Here is a 17,076-nt window from a genome sequence, read left to right on the forward strand (position 1 = left end):
TATCATTTTTTTTATTAACTCATTCATCCCCCAAAAAAACAATTTTTTTTTTATATATCTCTCCTCAATTTTCGAGGCAGTGAAACACTTGGCTATTATTACAAAAAAAAATCTCTCTCCGCTTCGCTGTGATCACCCGAAACAAAAAAAAGAAAACACTTCTTCATCTAACTGCTGTGTTCCGTTTACGTAACACCTCGTCCAACTACATCTCGCGTTTACATCGCACACTAACATTTATTAAAAATTCCACGTGATTTATTATGTTTTTAGTTTACTTTTTATTAATATATATTTTTTTTGTTTTGTTTAAATACGTTTTATTTTAATTTTTAATATATATATATATAGGTGGGTATATATATATTTATTTTTCTTTACGTTATTTCCTCGTTTTCTTCTTCTCTTATATATTTTTTTTTATTATTCACCGTTAATCGCTATTTATTGTTTAATATATATTTTCATTAATATAAAATTCCCCCCTTTGAGCCTGACGAACTGCGTCCACAATTGTTCCGTTCCGTTCGGGCGTTTAGATACAACTTATTGACTTCACGCACAGTTTCGATCTAAGATGTAATGAGCATCCTTCTTTAAGGGGGGGAAGATGATGGTGTTTCTGTTGGTTTGGTGGTTGTGGTGTTGGGGTGTGATGGCTTCTGCGGAGGTGCTTCTGGATACTTCTCTTTCTCTCTCTTTCTTCCTGCTTCTCCTCGATCTCTTCTAAATATTCCCATGAGCTCCGTTACCGGCCGACCGTCAGCAATACCGAGGCGATGAATGATTGTCCAAAAACCGACGTGCCAAAAAGGAATCCTCGCCTTGATTTATTGTACTTTTGATATAGTGTAAAACCTCATCTGGAAATTAACCAACTTCCGACTTCCTGTGTTCTGCTTCCTATAGTCATCATTGCATCGTTCAACAATAATATAAGGAGGGGGAATAGTCAAGTGATTCTGATATGATTAAACTTAAACAATTTGCTAAATTCGAATAGTCTCGCTTATTTACATAACATTACTTCACTACATGGAAGATTGGTTTGAGATTGTCTCTGGTTTTTTTTATTATTAGTATTATTTTTTTAAATAATTCTTCTCCTTCATCATTCAATTCTTTCTGTTCGTAACGTTTTCATCCTCGTAACAATCGGGGCTGTTTAATTTATATTCATATTTTAATTAAAACATGTGAACTGAGTGTGTGTGTGTGATAGAGAGATAGACGCGAGTTGGAAGTCGATTCTTACTGTACAAATAAGTGCTATCTATTATTACGTAATTGGTTAATGCTTTTTTTTTCTCCTCTTCTTCTATCTCCATTCGTATAAAAAATCGGGCAATGTTTCGCTTTATATAATTTCCATCGTTCTCCTCGAGGTGTCCTTTCTTATTGTTCATACGTAGGCCATTCTCCGTTATTGGATATACCGAATGCGTTGTTCGTGCTCGACCAAGGGAACAGTAGACAACAACGTTGTGTGGTGTTGTTTGTACGATCCTTTTTTGGTTTCGTCCTCTCGTTTTGCTGACGTTGGGAACCGATCAAATCGCGTGCATCCAAAGGATATAGCTGGTGGTGTGTATTGCTGGCGGCGGCGGTGGCACAGGATAATAACCATCAGACGCTGTCCACGCTTGCGAAGCGTTCGCCAAGGTCGTGCTGTGGTGGATGGCGAGACGAGCCCGCGGGGACGGGCAGCTGGAAGGGTCGGTGGAGTCCGCCGCGTCGACGTCGGCGCCGTTTCCTGTGGCAGAGGATGCAGAGCACCAGCAGCAGGATGCACAGCGCCGCGACGCCGCTCGCCATCAGCACTGTGTAGTCCTCCGGAGGTTCCTCCACGAAACCTGTTACAAAGTACAAACATTAGTTTACTAACGTACATTATCAAGAGATAGACCGAAATGATCTTTACAATCAGTCAACATTGGTCCTGTAACCCTTTAACCGATAATGATGATGTAATGATATAACATTTAGTTTGTTACTTAAGTTAACTTGTAAGGACATTTTACTATATCATATTAATATTGGAATAACGTAAGTTATAAGGCCATCCAAATTTATTTTGATTTTTGTTTACCGGTAAATAATTTTAGTAAAAACCGGTTAATCCAATTTTTCTCAACTTGGGCCACATAGGAGGACAATTATAAAATGGATAAATCTAAAGTTTTATGTATATGTTATAGAGGGGACTGAAGAAATTTAGAAAGCCATGTGGTGAACAAAATAGGTTGGGAACCACTGGATTAACCGGTAAATTACTGATGATTTTTTTACTTGAAAATGTTTTGTATAAAAGGGCAATTAACAATAACCTATTAAGTTTTAATACAAGTTTTATACATTAACAATCATCAATGAAAATATACAGGTTATTTTTGACGTACTATAGAAGATTATTAGAAGATTTGTGGAAATAATTTTCCAGTCGTCGGATTTTAGTTATAATTAGTAAAATGTGCACTTTTCTGAAATTACCGGTATTATTATCAAAATTAATTTCGGTAATCATATTGGCTTTGTTATAAGTTACAAGTTAACTTTTCATGTCAAACTATTAACAAGACACATTAAATCTATATGATTAATTCGGTCAAAGGGTAAATCAATTTATCAACGAATACCATAAAAATATAATGAACATATTTATCAAATACACATACAACAATCATTCTTTGATATACTTTGATAAATTATGTATTCGATGAAATCAATAATTAGGTTGTCACAAAATGATAAGAACAGAACAGAACAGAAATAATAAAGAAACGAAACGTAAAGAAAAGAAAGAAACTAAAGTTAGATGCATTATGTGAAGAGCGTGCATGGTGACAATGATGATACACATAGAAAGAGAAACAAACAGACAGATAGAGGAGGATATGAAGATAATGTATGTTGTCGATGGTTTGTTGATAGTCGTGAACAATTTGTTTGTTTTTTTTTTGATGAATTTATGCTCGTTTTGGTTTCGTCATTTATATTTTTTTGGTTTGCGAATGTGGTTTGACATGATGAGAAAGTAGAAAGACTCACGTGACCGTGAGAGAAGCATGCTGTTCTGGGGGGCATCACGCCAGCAACATCAGCAGCGCCGCCAAAAACAGTGGTGGCAGGAGAAGGACGGGGGTTGCAGTTCGGACAGACGCACGCGACCCACCTGAACAAATTAACACCCTGCCACCACCACTAGATACCAACCAACCAACTTATACATTACATAGCCTTGCCGATCCATAAATATGTAAATTTGCTTATATAAACCCATTAACTCTCCAAGGATCATCGAAACTATTGTTAAACTATTTTACCAATTCAAAATAGTTTATACCAAATAAATTTATTTAGATCGAATTCCATTGATAAACTATAACGAGGGATTCCCAAAACTATACGTATTTCATAAATAAAGGCAATGAAAATGCAATCTGTATTCAGTTAACAAATTTCCGCACGCAATGTAATAATGTAACACATGTCTTTTCATTCGTATGAAAATACTCGACGTAGTTAATACCTATACAAATTGCGTATATAATATGAAAAAAAAAATCATACCGAAAGAAAGCATATTTTTGGTACACACATGTCATTTCAATTGACAAACGCACTCGTTGGTTTTTGACAAATATGAAATTATATTGAAATATATTCAAGGATACGGTATGAGTATTTCCAGTACAAAATAGAAAACGTAACGTAATAGTTTAATCTAGATTTTAATTGACACTTAAACGTCACTTTCGATGTAATAAAATCAATAGTTCGAATGGAATAGGTTATTTGAAATTATATTTAGACTCTAAACCGGAATAGAATGGTGTGGAATTGAATATCCTCTCTCCCTCGTATGATGCATATATCCATCCACATTTATCCATTGAACTGATATAATGGACATAAAATTAATATACCATCACATAAATGTATATATAGATATATACAACCTAGTTTCGAATACATAAAATATTAATTATCCATCTGCCAAATTCAATACTTATTGCCTTCAATTTAAATAAAACTTTTATCAAGTTAAATCTACTTATTTTTAGTTTTTTTTTAGTATATTTTGTCAATTTGCTCGAAGCTTATTTGGTTTATAAATTGATAAATGCATGTTACGGATGATGCCTCTATGACCTGCTTTATATATTTATGGATCGGAGCAGTATAAACTATATACAGAAAAAAAGGAACCAAAAAAATAATGGATCAATGGAAATTAACGTAAGTAGTCCAGTATACTTCTATTAAAATCAAACAGTAAAATTACTAAGCGTATATATTAATAGAAGAATGTGAAATAATAATACAGGATGAAAACCACCCATGCAGCAGTTCCACAGTCAAAAAGAGAAAAGTCGCCTACGAAAGAAAAATGATAATACACCAATGGAAGTAGTAGGACTACTTTCTTTTGAAATAATCATTAATAACTATATTCTGTCCTTGCTTATATAAGCTGAATGTAATAACTTAGTAGAAAGATAGAGAGAACGAGAAATAGTAGAAGTACTTTATGTATACTTTAAGTTAAATAAAATTACATTCTTAAGTAGTTTTGTAAAATAGTAACCATTGTGTCACTCACAGTCGGCCTCGTCGGAGTTGTCATCTGCCCCGCAATTGTTAACCGAATTGCAGCGCAGCTTCTCAGGAATACAGAAACCGCTCTTCACGCATTGGAACTCATCGCAACTAGGACCTTCCTGCACCTCCGTCCACACTACCCTGAATCCTTGTGCACCGACCGCTTTATCTGCCGTTATGAAACTGTAAATTCAAATGCAAACACAAGTGGAAATTAGTTATACAACAATTATTGGGAAACAATATTTGGAGCCCAACGTGGGGCACATTGTTGATTCGGAGATTGCATACACCTCTGTAATGAATAGAATTGCTAAATTATAGGGAAATTGCATTTGAAATACAATGTATATTGCATGTAACGTAAAATGTTTGTAGTCCAAATACAGAATTATTAAACTGAAATAACATTAACCTAAATCAACTGTAAATTGGAATCAAATTTATTAATTACCCAGAATTGCATGATTCAGAGAAAAAAAAACATATTATAAATATTTTTACTTAAGGAATTGTTATGTAATGATAAGCAGTAGTTTATGATGTAAATTTATATAGAATTGATATTATTTTCTTGCAGTTTTATTATAATATTAACAGAAAATGAATGAATATAAAGTACGATTTTGTTAAATCGCTTGGAAAAAGATTTGGAGAGAAGTATCTGTGTATGTTAAGTAGGTTGGAATGGATAATTGCAAAGTGTACCTGAAGCGTATTGAGTTTGAGTCTGAGAGATATTGCCATTTGTCATCGACGCCTTTCTCTCCGCAGAGCTCGATGGGTGATCCTGCCATGTTCGTCCAAAGCCTCAGAACAGCCGCGGGACATCCCCTACCTAAAAGGGCGCAATCCTCAATCAATAACCACTTTATACTTACGTAGGAATAAATCCAGTACGTACCGATTGGTTCGCCCTCGACCGCAAAGGTTTCGAAGTCTAGCAAGATCTTGTACTTAGGCCTAACGTTGATATACCAATTGCACGTTTTCGCCGAGGAGCCCTTCTCCGGTCCGTCGTACTTCTTCGGGTACTTAGGGCTGCTGATGATGCCGTAGTCGAGGCTGCTGATGTTGCTGCCGCAATTGCCGAATATCGATTTGGACTTCTCGAAGTTATACCGTGCCTTGAAGCCGCTGTACACGCCCTCAGAATCCGCATGAAGGACGATCTTCAGACCCATCGCGCCCAGATTGGACTCAATCGGACCTGGAGCTGTCATCCCGCAGTACCGGCCTACGATCTTCTCAACTCCATCATGGTATACGTTGTATATCTCCAGCCAATCCTCTTGACAAACAGTAGCTCTGCAAACGATAAACAGTATAAATCTTTGAAACTGTAACAATTAACTATATTTTACCCATAGGAGCCAATAGAGGAGTTGGCCAAATCGGCGCGCACTTTGAAGTTATCGAAGATCAGCGTGACCTGCTCGTTCTTGGTGGCCATGAAATTGTATGTACAATTGGTATCGCTCGGATAGTTGGAAGGATACCTGGGCGAATTAAATTCCCCGCGTTTCTTGCTTTCGCTCATGTAGGTGAACGTGCAACTGCCGTCCGGAGCGGCGGTACCAGGAATCCGGTACTCTGAAATTCATCGAATTACCATCGACGTTCTGCGATTACGTGTGAACCGGCAAAGGCCTTACCCGTTTCGAACGTATAGTTGGCCTTGAATCCTTTACCCATTAGGTCGCCACTGCTAAAAACTAAAACCATCCGAGGACCTTCGGATACGATCACCGGTGGTTTGCTCGTACCTCCGCACATCTCGTGATCGAATTTGTCGTACGAGTCCGTCGTTTCTTGGCCTTTCGTATAAATTTTTAAATAACCATCCGAGCAACTGTCAAATAATCAATAATTAATAATCTTTACAAACAATAATTACATTATATTTTCCAAACAAAAATATTTGTATCGATAAAAAAGTTAATATTTGTCAATTTCGAATTTATTAGTAGTAATAATTTAACTTCCAGTCACTATTTTAGTTAATTCTCGACTTACGAACTCAATTTTGCAACATGTGATATAATTTAGACTTACGACGTACAACTATTTTGGATTTATGCCATTATAAACTATATAGTATATGTATGACTTCATTTTTACATCGTAAATTGAGTTAGTCGTAAGTCGATAAATTACTTATTATTAATTAGAAATATGTTTCATAATTAACATTTTGTCTTTATCAGGTTTCAATTATTTAAAAAAATACAAATAATGGTATACCCACACTATGTCTAATAAGTGATCATATGTTAATAAAATTTGATATCTACTCAAAAATGACGATATTATAATAATGATTGAATAATATTATATAGTTGAAAATTGACTTACTCTCCCTTAGGTCCTTTGGGAATCTCGAAACGTGAGAATTCGAGACGAACCCGTTCGAGGTGCTGTGAATCCTGCATGCCGTATATGAAATAACGACAAACAAGCTTCGGTATGTACGGAAATGGATAGTTTGGACTAAATACGGAGCCGCTGGACTCCTTTTTCGAAAGTATCTTTTGATCGCACTCCGACCCGCGGATGTGTACCCCTTCGTTTTTTCTTATAAAGTCTAAAAGATTTGATGATATTCATATAATGTACATATTTAATGCAATGTATTCGATGGATAATAAAACCCTTAGATACTCACCTAACTTGGTAAATGAATTCGAGAACTCGAAGATACCTTTGAATCCCCTATTTTGAGTATTGGCAGTGCGTGGGAGGGTGACGAAGGTAACGAGGAGCGACGACTCCGACGAGTAGAGCACGAGGTTACGTTGTTGGCCGCAGTAAGTGCCGATCACAGCCGAAGAATTGTCCGAGCCATCGTACACTTTCACGTAATCAAAGGGGCAGCTTCAATAAAAATCCAAAGAAACACAACGATTATGTAATTTATCAAAATTGTAGCTTTCACGCGTGGTTGTTACAGTGATGTTGCGTGTTCATCAGATATTTCTTCAGTACCTTTTTAATGTTCACAGAAAGTGCTTTATATCAAATTTACGATCAGTATATTAACATATTCCCTCCATATCATTTCATTTTTACTATGTACACATTAAGTAATTATTAACGTTTACTATGTAAGCTTTTATGTTGAAACCACAAAACAACAAAAAATAAGACCATTTCTATCTTGAAGATTAATTACACAAAAAAATAATTAAATATTAATTTAAAAATAAATAAAGAAAAATTCTATAAAATTATTATCTAAAAATAATTTTTTAAATGGTCTACATTATATTCTGATTATATTCGAAATCCAGACTTTCCCTTAAATTATTATATTTCATATCTAGTCTTTCCATTAAAGCAAATCAGATTTATGGGGAGGAAATTGTATTTGAGAGACGGAAATATTAACGAGTTATCGATTAAAAAAAAAACTGGGATTACGAAGTAGACAATTTTAAATTAAAATAAGCGAAAAGAAAAAGGATAATGACATTAATTACAATCATATTTTAAATCTAGTCTTTCTATTAAATCAGCACAAATAAAAAATGTATAGACAATTGTATGAGAAAAGCTGAATTGCGTGAAAGAATTGAACAAAACTGTAAGAAGTTAAGAGTAAAATAAGGATTGATGTGATTGAATGTGGTATATAAATAGATGGAGGATTTTAAATAAATCCGAAATATTTATAAGGAGGATTGCAGGGGCATAAATTCCTTTCAGCTGCAGCTGCAGAATTACAATAAATAGAGGATGAATGACTTCTGCGGAAATCGGAGGCGGTGGGAAGAAAATCGGACGAGTGGTTGCATCAGGCGGAAGTCTACATGTTAAGTGGAGTGGACGAGAAGTGATGGATTTTTCTTGGAAGGAATGATGGCAACTTGAATTCAACGTGAATGCATTTTAATATGAAAGCTTTTTTATAGTAGAATTATTGCTTATTGCGTATTTTTCAATATATATTTCGAATATTTAAACTTTTTTTATTCGAAATATAAAATTAATTATCACAAATTTAATTATGTAAAATTTATATCAATTTTATTCATGCAAATTGTAAATTCTTTAAGAAAATATTATTAATTATTACTTTAACAAATGATTTTATTACTTTTTATAAAATGTATGTGTGTATGTTTTGTGTTTAATTGTAACCAATTACAATGATTTATGAATGAATTGTTTAATTAAAAATTATTTATAAACTTTTCATAGTTTTTAGGAAAAAAAAAACGCAAATACAACAATTTAATGAAGTTTTTTTTTTGTTTGAGCTAAATATTTTTAAGTTAAAATAAATTATGTTGAAGTAATTAGTAAAAACGTAATCAAATTACATAACTGTAAATGAAATGGTTTAAAATTATTTATTTTTTTGGAAAATTAGAAGAAATTGTATAGTTTAATCTATTATTTCAATCTTACTATAAGTATATATTTTGTTTAATTGTTTAATTAATACGAAATTAAATTGTCTTGAATACAATTAATATTGTATGAAATTATTGTATGATTTATTAGAATAAAAAAAATATCTGTTTGTAGCAGTGATCCTGTGAAGGGCATAAATTATGTGTGTGTCGACTTACTGAGGTCCGCCAAAAAAGAGATCGAAGTCCCTGAACTCGAGTCGCACTCGCTGCCCTTGGATGCCTAGGAACTGGTAGGAGCAGACGAGAGCCTTTGGATATGCGCCAGGATAGGTCGGAGAAAGGATGACGCCGGTCGGTTTGACCGCGCCCTTCACCAAAAAACTGCACTGGGTGTTCGCTACCGGTGCACCCACTTCATATTCCGCTGCGAACATAAGAAAAAAGATTAATAAAATCGAATACTTCCATTCCCTCACGAGAAACAATCGAAAAGCCTGGGAAGAAAGAGAAGAGGAGGTGAGAGGAATAGGTTTGGTGGAGACGTTGATGCGTTTTTGGGTGGAATGATTAATAGCGTTATCCTGCGGCGAAGGACTCACAGTCATTAATAAAGGAATATCTGCCGGTGAAGAGGTCGCTCGTGGAGGCGTTCTTGTCGGTATAGAAGGCTAGGGTGATGGCGCGGTATAACGAGACACGGCGTCGCGGCGGTATCGGCCCGCAATAACGTCCTCCGAACGGCGAGTTGATGAGGTCTCCGGCGTCAGGACTCACAACCTCCGAGTACACATCCATGTACTCATGAACACAACTAAACAAGAAACATGATTAGACTTCATCAATGCAATCGAAAACATAATAAAAAAAATAGAAACAGTTTAACAAAAATAAAGATAGAAATAGTTAAAAAAAAGGGTTTCAGTGAAGGGTGTGAATTCTTTCTCTAGCGAATCGTGAAAACACTATTCACGTTATTTTCGTGGTTCAAAAATAAGTCGGGACTATAGATTAAACGTCTCATCCAAAACCAATAAAATTATATTTATAGTTAACTTTAGAATTAGTATACCAATGTTCATCTTTCACACAACTCCATTTTGAATCACATCTAAAAATATTTTTTATAGCAGTCATCTTCAACAGATAATCAAAACGACCATTTACAAATTAGTTTTCGTTTATTTAAAATAATTACGTTTACCAATTTCCTAATGTTTAGACAAAGTTTATAACATTGTAAAAATAAACAAATATTGAATAAATATGTTTCAATAACAGGAATACCTTTTACAAATATCTATTTCCATATAACTTAGTTATAGTTATTTATTATTTTTTACCTACACAACATTTTGTTAATCAGTAATTAAGAGATTACGTGTGTTGCGTAAAGTAAGTTACATGTATTGCATATTACGTGTAAACTACTTGCAAACTTTCTTAAATTGTAGAAGTTTCAGACATTAGGACTGACCATCCAAAATACTTGTATAACTTTTTATTTGCGATTTTTAATATTTAATAAATTACTTGCCAAGTATATTACTTAATACTTAACATTGCGTGTAGAAACAAGTGAAACTTGAGCAACTCAAATGACAGAAGTTCAAGACTAGAATATTTGGAAACCATTTCATTAAAAAGTACTTTAAAAATTATTAGCCAAATAATATATCATAAATTATTTAACATGTAATGCTACTTGTACTTCTATTTTTACAAGTATTACAATAATTTGTATGAAATATAAACTAGAAGAACTTTTACAAGTTGCCAAATATTACTTACTTGTCAATAATAACATAAAGTAAAAAATTGCTTTTAATTAAATTTAAATTCTCGAAATTATTATCTTTGCTTTTTTTATGTCGATAACAAAAGTTTCATTATTTTCATGTAATAAATCAAATAATTACTTCTCATAATTTGTAATGAAAATAAATTTTCAATTACTTCAAATGTAATTTATGAAACGCATTTAATTAAAATAATATTAATTTCAATGCAACGTAAATTATTACATCAATTCTGTAGATTCATTACTAAATACCTGCACATTTAATTCAGTTTTTATACACTTTCCATTTGAAAAAAATAAATTATTCAATCAATGTTTAAATATAAATAAAAATATAGTTGATTAGAAGTTTCTAAATATTCATTAGAAATGAAATTGACTAATACAAAAAAAATAATAATAAAATGACTATAGATTGTGATTTTTTTTTAATTGTGAAAAGTTGTGTGAAAGTTACATTTATAAAATAAATTTGTATACGAAATATTATAATTTATTGGTTTTGTATTCTGTTTTTCATTTATTTATTTAATTAATTATTATGTATGTTTTTAAATTAGCATTTTCAGGCTTGGAATCGAATGCACGAGAGGTGGCAAAAAGCTGAAGCTCTGTGAAGAATGTTTTATCGACGCAGAAGGCAAAAGGCAAGGGCATCCATTAAAATAGGTTCAGGAATCGCACAAAAGCCTCGAACTAAAACGAAGAAACTCATGCATTTGCACTACCTAACTAACTAGGCCAAGTGAACGCACAAACAGTTACGTAACATCGAGAGCACCGCACAAAGACCCTTAAGATGATGCAACGAACACAAGTTTAGTGAAGCTTCTATCTACAAAATTGATCACACTAAAGTAATTAAAATAAACTAAATAATAGCAAACATCCAATGTCTTTAGTGTAATTGTAATTCCTAATCTTCCTAATAAAAGAACTATCTGATTGAAAATAAAACTTGTTATTTTCTAGTAATTATTTAGTTTTAACTACTCTATATTATATGTGTAAGTTGTATTTGTAACCTTGCATAGTGCGGTTCCACCAATATAACGGACTGTTTGAAACCAAGCTATTGGTCTTTTAAACCGCATCTTTTATACATATTGTTTTGAAATTTTTAAACCGGACTATAGCTAATCCGATGACGCACTATGCGAGGTATTGTTGTATATGTTAATTCAACGTCTATATATTATATTTTACTTTTTTTTTTTTGTAATGAATTTTTGATATCCTAATTAATATTTCATATGAAACTAACAAAACTTAAGTATATTATTGAACTAAAACTATACCATTAATCCAAATTATTATAAATATAGAAATAAATTGGTCTGAAACTATGAGTAAAAATACTGCTCTAAATACGTATATTTCTTGTATTATTAATATACACCATTTAACATTGTTCAAAGCTTTTTCCTTAACTTAATATGTTGTCATATAGCAACGACAAAAATAGACATTGCGAACGCACATATATTATATATATTCATGATGAATTGCAGGAGATATATTGCCGAGATTTATACTATAAAATGTTCATCGCTGTAAGAGCTTTTTCCATGTGTGTCACTCATTTTTAAAGCTCTATTACGTAACGCCCGTTCCGAGGCAATATTTCCACATCCACTAGAAAAAATATAGTAAATTTATTAAACAAGTTTTGTTTGTTTCTTTCTAATATTGTTAATATTTCACAAATTTTATTTAAATTATATAATTTTTGTGAGAAAAAAATTAAGTGTAAAATAGCAAATGAAGTATTATTATAAATAGAATAAATAAAATAATTCTAATTATTTTTTTAATAAAGTAAAGTTTCATGAAATAAAATTTAATAATAAATATTAGTGAAATACTCAAAATATACAAAAAAAATGACGTGAATATGTGATGTAATAATTTTTAGAGAAAATTAACAAAATTTCATGAGAAATTTTAAAACGCATATAGAAAACTATACTTTGTTTTTGGCGTAACGTTCAAAGCGACTATTTTGGATGCAATGAGCAAACAATGAAGGTTATAAATCACATCCAAAAGGAAACCGAATGTAAATAATTCGCAACCAGCTTACATATTCCAAACATCTGTAACATGTAAAAAATACAAATAAAAAAACACAATAATTTGATTCACTTAAAGTTCTATTAATGTTTCGTCAAAGGTTTTCTTGCTATCAAACCAAGGCTGGTTATGTCATTTCATCGAGACCGCGATAAAATGATTAATTGTCTGTATATTTCTTCTTTGTTCTACATCTAAGAATAGAAAAATCAGCTTTTTCTTCGTTCCTTTTTCTTTTTATATCACAGCTCTATTGATTAAATGCTTTTTGTAACCTCAGGGAAATCATTTCAGTATGAATCGTATAACAAAAAGTTATGATTATTGTACTGATTATTACTTATAAAAAGAAATGTTTTAATACAAATCTCAAAAATTTTAATTAAAACTGTTATATTTTATGCATGAAAAATAAAAATTTAACTTCACAAAAAACTGTTTTGTTAAATTATTATATAATTATTAAATTTAATTAAATTAATTCTAAAAAATGTTCAAGCTTTAAAGTAATTACCATATTTTTTATTTGTTTAATTAACTACAAAAATATTTTTTATATGTATATATGGTAAAATGTTGATAACATTTTGCAATAATTAGAATTATCCAAATGTATTTATTTTGTTTTACTTTGTAATAAATGAATGAATTTGATTTGTAACTAAATTTAAAACTGGAAGTAATTTATTTTCCAATTATCTTAAAAAACACAATAACAATTAAAAATATTGCAAAGAGAAAGTGTTTCTGCAATGCAGTTAATTTCTTTACCTAGTGAATCATTACAATTAAAATAAGGACAGATTTTGTGATAATTCCTACATGAATTTCAGTGATAACTAAAAGTATACTTGACTGTCCTTTATGTTTTATTTCATGCCAATTGTGGTTGCATGTTTATATTATAAAATTTGCTATTAGAACTATTGTTTTTATGTATTAAAAAAAATAACTTAGATTTTATTAAGTTTTCTAAAATGTATGAGTATGTTAATAGAATTACAGCTTTGAATAATGTTTTTATATGTATTTCTAATATTCGTTTTTTGTAATTTTTTGCTATATAACTAAAGAAGTAATAGTGTTGTGTGGTTGTGTTTAGTGTAGATGTTCTTGTAGTGTGAAAAGTCAAAAGATCAAGCTTAAATACACAAAGTTACGTTGAAAAAAATATAATTAAAAGATTAATTAAAAGATAACGAAAGAAAATACAAAAAAAAACGTAAATAAAGGGTAGACACCAAACGACCCAAGATGTCGTGGTACTCACGCAGGGAGGTCTCCCACAGCAGCTCCACTGGGAAGCGGCAACACAAGAACAATCAGTCAACATCTCAACCAAGAACATCCCAACAAAAATAAGGTACGCACAACGTGCAGCAACACCGCAGCACTATGGCGCTAATATGCCACAGCATTCAATCCATTACATTGCAAACATTGTTCCTTCCCATTTCGAATCCTTGTTAGATCCTTTCAATGCGGAGAAATCCGACTAATTCGTGAATCCCTTTTCGCTTCAGGAAATAGGATATGTCCACCGGCTGCATGCCCAGTTATGTATGGTAATTGCACAAGCTCGAGGATTTATCCTTCCCTGATGCAGAAGGGCTCTGAACATAACTCAAAGTACAAATGCAAATTTACTCAGTCAATGAGCTTTCGAGACCGCAGTTTCATCTCCTACAAGAGCGTAGGAGTAGGCAGTGCATTAAACACCCACAGAAACTGTGGACGAAGAAAAGTGAAACCCACGCACACAAGTAATACGATTACGAATTTCACGATTGATATTTGCAAAAACATGAACAACTATGTCATTATTAAGTTGTTCTTTTTTAATATGAATGAATTATTTTAATAAAATTTAATTATTTAGTAATTAGTTAGTAACTTTAATATATCTGATAAGATAATACAGTAATATGTCATATAGTCAAATTCCGTGAATATCAAGTTTAAAACCGTACTAATTGAGGATTTTAAAATTGCACAAAAAGTGACCGAAATATAACAAATAATTTTGTGTACTATTTTTTTGAATTTATTTCAATTTGCTCAATTAATAATTAGTTTTTTTGACATTTTCAAACAGAATTATAGTGAATCCGGACTGTTCGAGTTATTATTGTATAAATAGTAATTATAACTTAAGTTATAAAAGTAATGTTAAATTTAGGTACAATCACATCATATTTACAAAAAAAAAATGAGTTCTTAAATGTGGTGTGGTTGCACCTTTATAGAAATAAAATAACGTACAACCCCCATACAATGGGCAAATAAAATATGTTTTTTTTTAAATAAAATTTTAAATTTAGTAAATTTTTATTGAAAATTTTTAAAAGTGCCCCATGTTTTATACAATACCTAAATATTCTATTGCAATGAAAGGATCTTTATGAATGTAATGAATTGAAGCTGTAATTATACACAAATATATATAATATTTATTTTGGTTAAAATATCTAAAAAAAATACAAATAATGTTACGGTTCCTAGATTCCCAAAATCTATAATTTCAAACATAATTATTGATTTTTGTATATAGATTTTGGATAATGAACCAACAACAACTCTACACATCCATGAAACGCACACACAGATATTTATCGTTTTTTGTTTAAATATTTGCTGCTTCATATTTTTTATCGGTACGTGTAAGAAATAGGACCCAACGATGATTGATGCCCTTCTCATCATATACAACTCACACCGTGTATTCGTGATGGGATCGTGGAAACTGTTTCGCATAACGCAATCTTCTGAGCCCTTCAGGTGAAACGGAAGATATACGATTCGATATTCGAAGTTGTAGCAGCAGCAACTAAGGTTCTTTTTTCTTTCGAATGCGAAAAATAAAACAACTTATCTGGAATTTATTTGATTTGCTGCGACTCGTTACAACCGTGCAGACGCTTCTTTTGATGTTTACCGAAACGAATTGGATGACTTTGTCATCGCCATCTCAAGAAGCGAACCAACAAATCAGAGGAAAATCACGCGAAATTGCTCAACGTTGTGTGTGTATATTGGAAAGGCCATGTAAATTGCAATGCTTTGTATTCCTGAAATCGTGTTATTCAACTTTTACATAACACAGGTATTATTCTCGAAGACTGCGAAGTTTTTTGTACATTTTTGTTTCGTTTAGTTAAAGATTAGAAAAAAGTATTTGTAAGTTAACAAACTTAATAACAAATTTAACATTGTAGTTTTTTGTATACTTTTTAGGTTTACTTAGAAATTTGACAAAAAAATTAAGTTAAAATCTTATAACTTTGCTTTGTACTACTTCTGAACATAGATATTTTAGATAAAACAAGAATTCAAGTATAGAATCTAATATTTTAACCAACACAAAATATAACTTTGAAAGGTTTTATTATGTTTAAATGTTAAAAATGGTTTTTCTACTAATGATTTACATTTAGTCTGACATAGGAACTTATTTTCTGGATAATCTGAATTTATGTCTTTTTAATCATTTGTAACTAATTAACGTAATCTAAAATTAATACCAAAAACAATATGTTTTAAATTTATATATTGTTTAAATATATACATTTGTGTATATTATTTTATATTTATATTATAAAGTTTTCAATATAAAGTTCTAATTTCAAAATTGTCTTTTTACTTCATGAACTGAAAAAAGAACGTTTAACACAATAATTTTAGTCAAATAACATAAAAAATATGAAATCTACAATTGTTTCTAAAAACTCATCACAAATTAAGAATTTGGTATAAATATATTCGTATTCAATACAATATTGTAATAGATAACTTTCTCTATTAATCAATTGAAGTTTGCATTAAACTACATCAACTTCCCTAGTTGTAATTCGCTTCCTGTCTCCTTCGAGATGCATTACCTTTTTTTTGAGAACTCGAGCAAACTTTGGCTCGTTTCGGCCATTTATTAAATTACTTTTCAGATTCACTTAGTGTCCTCCTTCATCAATACTGGATGCAATTACTTCGGCAGCCAGCAACCGATGGCTAAGTGGAATCGATAGATCGTCTTCACTAACTGCTCTTTCAAATTCTACCAAAAGAAAAGTCAATTACAAACTCCAACCATTATTATAAGAATTTTTTATATATATAAAAAATATATGCTTTTATGAAAATTGATCATTCATTTTAATTTTAATTGGATTTATATTTATTTTCATTAAATCTTTCAGATCTTTTTAAGATTTTTTGTACATAGAATTATTTTTGATTTTTATTAATATT

General features: G+C 31.4%; 1 protein-coding gene across 6 annotated transcripts in view; it reads right to left on the minus strand.

Annotated features, from left to right (window-relative positions):
* Nucleotides 1-422: 422 nt before the first annotated feature.
* Nucleotides 423-17,076, minus strand: part of LOC108562273 (bone morphogenetic protein 1) — an 86,318-nt gene continuing 69,664 nt past the window's right edge. For 2 of the 6 annotated variants that reach the window (XM_017920564.1, XM_017920565.1), the window contains 11 exons: nt 14,102-14,128; nt 9,560-9,771; nt 9,177-9,384; nt 7,268-7,476; nt 6,958-7,186; nt 6,258-6,454; nt 5,967-6,195; nt 5,507-5,910; nt 5,311-5,440; nt 4,604-4,785; nt 1,627-1,853 (listed from right to left, as the gene is read on the minus strand). In XM_017920564.1, coding sequence (XP_017776053.1) covers nt 1,627-1,853; nt 4,604-4,785; nt 5,311-5,440; nt 5,507-5,910; nt 5,967-6,195; nt 6,258-6,454; nt 6,958-7,186; nt 7,268-7,476; nt 9,177-9,384; nt 9,560-9,771; nt 14,102-14,128 — 2,254 coding nt within the window. Of the gene's footprint in view, nt 1,854-3,048; nt 3,173-4,588; nt 4,786-5,310; nt 5,441-5,506; nt 5,911-5,966; nt 6,196-6,257; nt 6,455-6,957; nt 7,187-7,267; nt 7,477-9,176; nt 9,385-9,559; nt 9,772-14,101; nt 14,129-17,076 lie in introns of those variants that run through there. The other 4 variants (XM_017920567.1, XM_017920568.1, XM_017920566.1 and 1 more) reach the window with 4 other exon arrangements.

The sequence above is a fragment of the Nicrophorus vespilloides genome, unplaced genomic scaffold, assembly GCF_001412225.1.
Source record: "Nicrophorus vespilloides isolate i.1.1-1 unplaced genomic scaffold, Nicve_v1.0, whole genome shotgun sequence".
In the NCBI taxonomy this organism is placed as follows: Eukaryota; Metazoa; Arthropoda; class Insecta; order Coleoptera; family Silphidae; genus Nicrophorus; species Nicrophorus vespilloides.